At 42.5% G+C, this 10,474-nt stretch overlaps 1 protein-coding gene across 3 annotated transcripts in view; it reads right to left on the bottom strand.

Moving 5' to 3' along the window:
* Positions 1-7,271: 7,271 nt before the first annotated feature.
* MTUS2 (microtubule associated scaffold protein 2) overlaps positions 7,272-10,474 on the bottom strand; it is a 375,450-nt gene continuing 372,247 nt past the window's right edge. For all 3 annotated transcript variants that reach the window (XM_070749864.1, XM_070749866.1, XM_070749867.1), the window contains 2 exons: positions 9,813-9,910; positions 7,272-8,541 (listed from right to left, as the gene is read on the bottom strand). In XM_070749864.1, the coding sequence (XP_070605965.1) occupies positions 8,325-8,541; positions 9,813-9,910 (315 nt within the window). In that variant the 3' untranslated portion in view covers positions 7,272-8,324. The remainder of the gene's footprint in view (positions 8,542-9,812; positions 9,911-10,474) is intronic.

The following is a 10,474-nucleotide window of genomic DNA, read 5'->3' as shown; positions in this document are numbered from 1 at the left end:
GGCTTGCAGGCTTTTTCATTGCTACTCTCTCCAAATAATGTTTTTTCCAGCTCTGCACTTTTTTTTCATTGCTACTTGCTCCGAATAAGGGTTTTTTTTCAAGCCCTAACCAGGGGATAAAATAAGGTACTGAAGCTGACCAGACTAAGGATGCTAGCCCGATGAATACCTGGTGGGCAGATCCCCCCCCCCCTATTTTCCTCCCCTAAAACTAAGATGGATCTTATATTCTGGTACGTTTTATAATCTGAAAAATACATCAAGTTTCTTAGAATGGAACGTGCCCCCTACCTCATTTTTCTATTCCTCCCCTGCCCTCCCCCAGTGGCTTTTGTGGAGAAAGAGAGATTCAAATGCTATTATCTGGAGACCCAAGTCTTCGGAGAAGGGCGGCATACAAATCTAATAAATAATAACAAAAGAAGATAGGCAGGTGGGGAGAGAATGGGTGGCAGAGACTAACCCTTCTTACCATTTGCTTTTGCCCCAAGTATAAAAAGTATGCACCTCCCCTGGAAAAAATAGCGCAGTAGGAAAGAGGGACTTCCTCTATTGAGCTTGACGCAATGTCATGTCCTTTGGAACACAATGTCAGAATCCCAAAATAGCAGCGGTCAAAAGTAAGAGCACTGTGTAGAACATCATTGAGGTAATGCAGCAGACATAAAATGTGTTATGGGAAAGGAGAAAGTAAATAACCTACACATCACCCTTGTTGGCAACTGCTGCATAGCATATTGCGAAATTATTTTCAGTTGTATTTGCAATCTGCCACTACAAAGCAAATACGTAGCATTTCTGATAAGAGGAATTATTGGAATGAAGAAAGTACTGGGAAGGCATTGCAGACTAAATATTTCTCCTTAGGCCAGTTTACGATATATAGTGGTACCTCTACCTAAGAACGCCTCTACTTAAGAACTTTTTTTAGATAAGAACCGGATGTTCAAGATTTTTTTGCCTCTTCTTAAGAACCACATTCTACTTAACCCAAGCTTGGAATAATTTCCCAGGAAATTTGAGAGCGACATGAAGGCCCGGCCAGTTTCCTGCCATTCCCCCTTTTATCCCGGCCAACTCGGGCTTTTCTGGATTGCCAGAGGAGCCTTTCGGTGGCGCTTAAGGAGGCTTTGGCAGTCCAGAGTGAACAGAGCGTTTTCCTTTCTCTGGGCACTTGGAGAGGGAATAATCCACTTCGCTGTGGTGACTCCCTCGCGCTGCCTCCCATACACCCAATATGAGGTTCCCTCCCAGAGTGTCTGGGCGCGGAAAGACAAAAGGGGGCACTTCGCCCCAGCCGGATCAACTCAGCTTCAGCCAAACTGAGGAGTCACCACAGTGAAGGAAAGGTGCCGGCTACAAAGCGAGCGAGAAGAGAGGGAGCCCTTCAGCATGGGAAGGAAGAGGAAGCAGGTAGCAGCAGCTGCCGCCTTTCGGTCAAAGGAGTGGGAGGTTGCCCCCTCTCGCCTGCCTGCGTTTTTCTCTGGTGCAGTGTATGGGGGGCAGCCTTGCGCCAGGTGTATGGAAGGCACGTGCTCCTCCTCACCGTCTCAGAGTCCTTTTTAAAAAAAAGCCTTAAAGTTTTGGATTTTTTTGATTCCCCTCACCTCACCTTCCTTCAACAGCAACTGACCTTCTTCTCTTCTTCCTCCTCCTCCTCCCACCCAAATTCCGAGCTTTTATTTCTTTCCTAATGGGTTTGCATGCATTATTTGCTTTTACATTGATTCCTATGGGAAAAATTGCTTCTACTTACAAACTTTTCTACTTACGAACCTGGTCACGGAACAAATTAAGTTCTTAAGTAGAGGTACCACTGTATATTGATTTAAACAGGGCTTTCATATTTTAGAAAAGACAGCAAGCATGTTGAGATTTCAGTCCAGTTAACTAAAAAAAAAAAGTTGCAGTGTTGCAATCACTTTGGTGTTTTCTTTATGTACCAAGATTACACTTGATTTTTATAAAGTAAATGCACAATTTTGGGAGATGTTGGGAAGCTATAGAAAGAAATGCAGGACACCATAATGTAATGCTGGAGCATGTTGTTTATTACCATGAATATATTACACACACCTTTACACAGTGACTGAAATAATACAAACGTTTTCTTCTAATTCAAACAGCTATGTATTATCAGACCACAAACCCATATGACAATGGTGGAGTGGTGGATGGGCAGGAGACATTTTACATGAAGGTCTACCATATGTCCATGGGACATAAATGCAATTAGCGCAGACCCTAAAATACCTGATTTGGGTTCTTTAATCCAAAATATATCTTTGGGTTCATTTCTGGCTGATTTATTGATGATAAATATGAGTTATAGCTTATTTCTCCAAAGTTCTTTCTAAGGTCAAATCATTTCACTCTACTTTTCTACCTGTTTATTTTCTTCATGGATTACTTTGAATTACTTAGGCAACCTATGGAAGATTTTTTTGGGATTGTTTGGTGGCCAGAATGAATTTTGATGATTTCCAAGAAAGACAAATAGTGGATACAGGGAAACGCAACTCATAACTTTGTTGTAACTGCCACATCTTATTTGAAGCCCAGAGATATGTACTGTAGTACTGCATTGCCACACTTGTCCCTAAAAGGAGTGCAATGGAGGAGACTGCATTCTTGTTTTTGAGGTCAGGTAGAACAGTTTGATGAAAGAATGGCAAGTGTGCTATGCTTCCAGCATTGCATTGTTCCCTAAACTATCTGCTGTCAATTCATGTCAAAGGCCATCTGCCAATCTTTTAGGGCAGGGGTGGGCAATTAATTTTGCCATGGGGCCGCATGAGAAATTGGGATGGTTTTAGAGGGCCGGACTAATATAATTAACTCAGTTCTACCCAATACTGTAAAGACCCAGACCCTGGCTTGACTTAAACACCCAGACCCACTCTACAGACTCCTAATTGTTTGCTCTACGGCAACATGGTGCACCACAGTCACTGCGCTGGAGTGTTTGCGTGGTTTCTGTGTTCGGCCGCTCTTGGTGGAGGTTGGGGTCCGCTCCAGTGCGAGGATGAAAGAGCTCACCATGTCTGCCGGGATTCCTCTGGTTCCTGCTGTCCTCATGATTCACCAGGAAACCAGGAACCGGAGGAGTCCCGGCAGACGTGGTGAGCTCTTTCATCCTTGCACTGGAGCGGACCCGACCTCTGCAAACCGGTCACAGATAGCGGGTGGGCCAGTCACAGACAACGGGCGGGCTGGATACGGCCCGTGGGCTGCCCCTTTCCCATGGCCTGTTTTAGGGCATCCGTTTTGCTCTGGTGCAGTGATGGCGAACCTATGGTGACATGTGGAGCCATATCTGAAGGCATGTGAGGTGTTGCCCTATATCAGCTCCAGTGTGCATATGCATGCTTGGTCAGCTGATTTTTGACCTTCCAGTGGGGGCTGGAAAGTCTCCGGAGCCTGTGGATGGTGAAAAACGGACCAACAAGCCTACCAGAAGTTCAGAAATTAACTCCAGTTGTTGTTTCCATTTGTCCAGTTGTTTCCAAACTTCCAGTTGGGTCATTGGGTTGTTTTTTCATCCTTCTCAGGTACCTGAGCAAAAAAAGGTTTGCCATCTAGTGACTTAAACAGGCAAGGGGTCCTCGTCTCGGGTGCTCCCGATATGCTCCCGATATGCTCCCGGAGACCGGTGTGGGTGCATCTGGTGGGCGGGCATTGGCACAAGATCTGGCTTCTGCACATGTGCTGGAAGCAAAAACTCATGCAAGGACGTCCATGCGTGAGAGATTCGCTGATTTTTGACAAATTCTTTGCTTCCGCGCATGCGCAGAAGTCGAATCTCACGCAGGCACACTTGTTGTGGAGGCAGAGATGCGTGCACCTCTCCATTTTTGCTATATAGTTAATGCATGGAATGATTGTGTTGTATGGTTTTAATGTGGGGTTTTAGATGTTTTTAATATTAGATTTGTTATATTGTATTATTTGTTGTGAGCCGCTCCGAGTCCACGGAAAGGGGCGGCATATAAATCTAACAAATAATAATAATAATTATTATTATTATTACCATACTATAGTGTGGCCCATACCGGGTGCAACCCACTACTGGTAGGAGGATATGTGCACACATCTTGCTCCTCACTTATTTCCACTTGGATCTTCAAATAGTACAGTATATTTACCAAACTTAGACATGTTTCTAGCTGTGAAACCATCTCCACTGTTTTTCACAAGCTTACGTTAAAACATTCTTAATCTGGGGCACGGCTTCTAATTTAAAAATAAATTATTGCTGGGTGGGTGGGGTAGGTGGAAGGAAGACTTACCCAATATATCAGTACAATATAAGTATAATATACCGTAGTTATTCTTTGGGAGAATTTTGTCAATTTCTTACTTCCTAAATCTTTCCAGGAGCACCACTTATTAATTGGGCAAAGTTCTCTCACTTTTCTTTCCATTACTGCAATTACTAGAATATAAGATTCAAAAGAATCTTTGGAGCCCCTTTCGCCTTGTCCACTTGGAGCAATTTTATCCAACAATGAGTCTGAAATTACAGAAGCAGGAGTCAAAGTTAGGAATCACTTTTTCAAGCTAGTTCTTGTAGGTTTAAACCTAATTAGGAAAAGGGAGACACACCTGGCATTGTGATTTAAATGCCCACAAGAACTATGAAGAACATAGTTCAGCCTGCTACGTGCTTTAAATGTTGCGAGATGGAAGCTGCACAAAACAGCTTTTAACTTTGTGCAGAACTCTTGTTACACATCACTAGTATTGTTGAGCTGTTGGACTATCCCCCCTGCATATCTTGATTAGTTTTATAAGTTGTGGGGAAGCTGGTCACATAGAAAGTCATCAAGCATGTTACATTGGATGAGCCAAAGCAAACTGTCTGTTCCAATCCTTTGTGCCAACTCAAAAATGAGTTTTAACATGTTTCACAAGTGGTTTGCGAAGGTGGCACAATCGCAGTGGTGAATTGGGCCTTCTGGGTTTTGGTACTCCTTAGCAATGTAACATCATGCAAATGATAGTTTTCTGCCTGAGATTAAAAACTGTGAATTATGATGCAGAAGGAAAAAGTTGCCTGTGCCGATAAGGACGTAGAAAATAATCAGTATAGCATACATGGGCCATTACTCCCTTCTAGTTTTCCATTTGCATAGAAATAATGGTTGGGGTTGAGCTTTTGCAGGCTGTCTCTTAACCACCATCAGCTGAAATCCCCATCATAGCTGGAAGCATTGTTGTGTATAGGGGGGGAGGGTGGGGTCGGGAAATGAAACAACTTTAACAGAGATGCCACTGGACAGATCACTCATCTGACAATGACTAGCTCCATAGGCTGTAAGCAAAGAGTGATACACAACGTAAAGGGCAATAGAAGAACAAATAGATCATTATCATGGTAACATGGATTAGATGAGCCAACACTATTCACAATGATAACATAACAAGTGGACAAGCTTACGGTGGCATTCTCTGTCTTCGGGCATCATAAACAGTGGATAAAATTGCATTAGTAAATCAATGTCTCTACTTTCCTGTTCTCAGTTCACTTTGCCCTTATGTAAAATCTAATTCTGCAGTTTGTGTTACTTACGAACATGACGTCAGCTAATCTAAGAAGATGTTCTTAATATCATAGTATCATGCAAGGCAGCTACCAAAATAAAATCCTAATGGGCGGGAAATCGATTTGGTTACTTTGTACACAATGGAATTAGGCCCCAAATCTATGGTCGTGGTCAAGCAATGCTGGCTAGCTCTTGAGCTGAAGTTTAGGCTTTACCAGCAATTCCCAATCACTAATCAGACTTTCTGGATTACTGTTAAGTGCTTGTGCAAATTTCAGCAAAGTATTTGTCACTATCCTGCTTTTCACACATAATGTGGCCCTTTGAACAGTTTTTAAATTGATGGATTCATCCCATGGCTGTGCAAAATATACACTAAGCCAGTGTTTTTCAACCAGTTTGCCGTGGCACACTAGTGTGCCGCGAGACATGGTCAGGTATGCCGCGAAGCTCAGAGAGAGAAAGAAAACAAGAGAGAGAGAAAGAAAGAAAGAAAGAAAGAAAGAGAGAGAAAGAGAGAAAGAAAGCAAGAGCAAGAGAGAGAGAAAGCAAGAAAGAGAGAGAGAGTACAAGAGAGAAAGAAAGCAAGAGAGAGAGCAAGAGAGAGAGAGAAAGAGAGGGAGGGAAGGTGGGAGAGAGAAAGACATAGAGGGAAGTAGGGAGGGAGAGTGAAAGAGCAAAAAAGAGGAAAGAAGGAAGAGAGAAAGAGGGATGGGGAGAGAAAAAAAAGAGGGAGAGAGAAATAGAGCGAAAGGGAGGAAGAGAGAGAATTTTTTGGTCCAAATTTTTTTTAGCCGCCCCCCCACCCCCAATGTGCCCCATGGTTTTGTAAATGTAAAAAATGTTCCGCGGCTCAAAAAAGGTTGAAAATCACTGCACTAAGCCACAGCCACTACTTGAGAATCAAAGTGCCACATGGATATCGAATAACAAGACCTATATTTGCTTAAATCGGCCTTGTTCGCCCAATGCAGCATTAGTAAGATTTCTGGGCTACAAATCCCTTAATTTCCCCAAAGTAGGTTAAGAGCCAGGTGAGCCTGCAGTCCAATATATTTATTATTAAATGTATATTGCCACCTATTCGCCCATGGCCCATCTCTGGAGGCATTTTGCTGGGGCAAGTTGACTTAGACAATGTATGCTTCACAAGCATCCAAGTGCTTTCACAGTCTAGTCTAACATATTTGACAACATGCTAGAATTCACCTTCTAACACATCAAAGACAATAAGGGGTACGGGCTGCATACTTTTCATACTTCCATTGATATCAAGAATCATCTCAAAATATATTACTATCCTGTCTCCCACAATACACTTTTGAGCAATCAGAATACCCCATTCAATGCTACTACTAAATACATATTTGGGTACCAGTGTTCAGATGGCAATTAAGAAAAGCAGGAATACTGAACCCAGTGGGTTGGCCATAAACTGAGACAAAAATTCTGTGGATGTGGAGTAAATGGAAGTGCACAATGTTAATGGTTAAGTTTAGGCCCCTGCTTTTAGAGCAGTACCTGGCATCCCTGACATAGTTGCTCAATATGCCAATACTGCGTACAACCACAACATAATTGGCTAATCAATGATCAAAGGCAACCTTCTAAGCTTGCAAATTGCTTCACCGGCATTAAATAATGCGCTACAAGCAGCTGCCTGGGATGACTATGCCTTTAGGCCATCTTCTGTGAAGAAGCAGTTTCTGTCAGTAGAGTTGGGTGTTTTTTGTTTTTTAATATGCAAAAGAGAACAAAATACAGTCAAAGAACGTCCAAACTATTCAAGTCTTCAGTCAAACTTATTACTACGTTGACTGTAAGTTAGGATTTTAACCAAAGTTTGATGGTCACTGTACAAAGGATGGGTTTATGGTGTTTTGGGGAACCTGGGGGGATATTAATGTTAATGTTTTTATATATATTAACTTGTCAACAATTTAGAAACCTTAAAAAAAGTCAGTCCCTCTTATGAGCTAAATAAAGATAAATAACTGACTACAATTGCAAGATCTCATAATAAGCCTGGAAGATGACTGACCGTGGTAGGCATTGAGTAGAAAACCAATTATCATTTTTGAAGTCAGTAACTACTTAAGAATTCAAAAGTCGCTGGTGTTCTGCTTTAGAAAATGTACCACTCGGTGGTCATTTAGAAGATGCTTCTCCCTTTTTTTCCTAACTTTTTTCTAATCTGGGTATAAATGTTCCCGGGAAGCTTTACCCCTCAAAAGGAATTCCTTTCAGAATAATTTTTTAGGCACATTTTAGAAAAAAATTGCTGTCTTGAAAATATCAGTACTTTTTGCAGAATTAGTTCATGAAAAAAAATTGCAATTCGGAACAGCTACGCATGCAGCGCTGTATATATGTAGGCCTTCTGGGTGTTGAGTGCATTTTGTGCCTGGATTTCAATACAATCCATACCTCACCAAAGCCTTAGATGTAAGCAGACAGAGCTATTTGCAACTGACCTGAAACGTTATTGTAGAAAAAAAAGGAATCATTCAGACTGAGCGATAAGGAACAGTTTTCCAGTGCTTTTGCCTCTAATCCCAGAAGATGTTGCCATGCATCAGACTACATTGCTATTTGCCACTCATATGCTACTTTTGAGTTGCTGATGCTTAAATGACAAAAGTACATTGCCTAATTGTAAGGAACTAGAGAACACTTGGGAACAGCAACAAATCTTTCATTGCAGTTCATAACAACTCGCTTGGACTGCAATGTTTCCATATTCTGGGCCAAGTCTATTTAAGTAGCTGCATTGGTCTGTCATCTTGGTACTATGCTGACTTTAGCTGGAGTTGGGGGTCCCGATGAGGAGCGATACATGCGCGTCGGAGACGTTGGCGACAGTTTAACGGGACTCATGGGTTCCGAGGTCTGCAGTTTCCACATCAACTCTTCGTTTGTCCTGCTCAGCCTCTTTTTTTCCTTGCTTTCCTTCTCAACATGTTCTTGGAGGTTAGCATTTTCTTCAGATAACTGCCTGGAGAAGGTGACAAGATAATATCAAACTTGACGTTTGCAATTTTGTATTAAAAAGCCAGTGCAATCATAAGTTGCATTAATAGAAGGATACAATCTAGGACAAGGGAGGTGCTAATACCATTCTACCGTGTTTCCCCCAAAATAAGACACTGTCTTATATTAGTTTTTGCTCCAAAAGTTGTGCTACGTCTTATTTTCGGGGGGTGCCTTATATTTCTCAAATAAGACAAATTCACAGGCAGAAAAGCTGACACCCCCAAAGAAAGTGTACCGTATGGAGGTGGGATTTCCCAGCGAGGGGAGCCTCAGCGAAATCGCAGCATCACAAAACCACGGAAGTCCGGAGGTGCGGTTCCAAGGACTTCCGTGTTTTTGCAATGCTGAAATTTTGCTGAGGCTCCCCTCGCTGGGAAACCCTACCTCCAGACTTCCGTTGCCAGCGAAATTGCAGCATTGCAAAAACATGGAAATCCGTGAAAACCCATCTCTGGACTTCCGTGTTTTTGTGATGCTGCGATTTCACTGAGGCTCCCCTCGCTGGGAAACCCCACCTCCGGACTTCCGTTGCCAGCAAAGCACCAGTTTTTGCGCTGCTGGGATTCCCCTGCAGCATCACAAAAACACGGAAATCCGGAGGTGGGGTTTCCCATGGAGGGGAGCCTCAGGTGAATCCCAGCAGTGCAAAAACAGGTGCTTCGGCTGGCAAAAGGGGTGAGTTTTGGGCTTGCACGCATTAATCGCTTTTCCATTGATTCCTATTGGAAACATTGTTTCGTCTTACAAACTTTTCACCTTACAAACCTCGTCCCGGAACCAATTAGGTTTGTAAGACGAGGTATCACTGTATATCAATTCCCTCATGCTATACTTCACATTCGGTTGGCTGGATTCTTGATTACTGTCCCACTGAATGACTTTCAGGTATGTACAAGTCATCACAAACTGGTCAGGAAGAACACTGTGATCAGACACTTGCACTTTAGCAAATACAGTCCTGCACTCTAACCACTGCGCCACCCCGGCTTTATGACCAACAAATATGAGATTGATACCTTCATAACTGTTTGTAAATAATTCCTGCTAAATCCATATACAATAGCAGCCTTAACCAGCATGGCATATGAACTGTCAATGTATAGAATAATGTTCACATTCTTTCAATACTCTGATTTCTTGAGCAATAGCAGCAAAGTAACATTAAAAAGACATAATTAAATCTGCTGATAGTTGCTTTTATCCTCTTGCTCTGTAGAAAATATTTAAACTGACCTTGTCACCACAGTGTTGTGATCAATCCTGACGCTGAGGTCTTCGTTTTGTTGTTGCAATACTTGAATTCTTTCTTCTAGAATCAAGTTCTTTTCTGCCTAAAGAGATAGGTAGGGCGTTATATTTACCACAAACATGAGCATCTGTGACAGGCAGGATATATATTTTGGCAATATTTTCTACAAAAATATTGTAACACAGCATTCATGTCTATAAGGGAGGAATCCTACATAGAGCTTTGTTATTCTGAGAAATTCTATGGATGCTTCTGAATGTAAGCAATATGTACTGGAGCAGTGATGGCAAACCTTTTTTCCTTGGGTGCTGTTGTGGTTAGCTCTGGCCCAGGTCCTGCCCCAAGGAATGTGCAGGTGGATGTGGGGGAGACATCCACATGCTGCAGGCCTGTTTTGCTCCCGATGGAATCTGCCGATGAAACCTCCTCTGACCAAGGCAGCATGAGTGACAGGGAAGAGGGGAGTTTGGCAGACAGCCCAAGAGGAGATCAATCATCTGTATCATCTTTGGATTCTGAACAAGAATTAATGACACATCCACGCATGCGTAGAGTGATGCATAGGAGACAACAACTAAAGGATTATTACAAGAGAAAATGAGGCCACCTGTGGTTGGTTGGGGCTCCAGTAATTAGGGCTGCTGCT

Source organism: Erythrolamprus reginae, chromosome 4 (genome assembly GCF_031021105.1).
Source record: "Erythrolamprus reginae isolate rEryReg1 chromosome 4, rEryReg1.hap1, whole genome shotgun sequence".
Taxonomy (NCBI): domain Eukaryota; kingdom Metazoa; phylum Chordata; class Lepidosauria; order Squamata; family Dipsadidae; genus Erythrolamprus; species Erythrolamprus reginae.
This window is presented reverse-complemented; position numbering and strand designations above follow the sequence as displayed.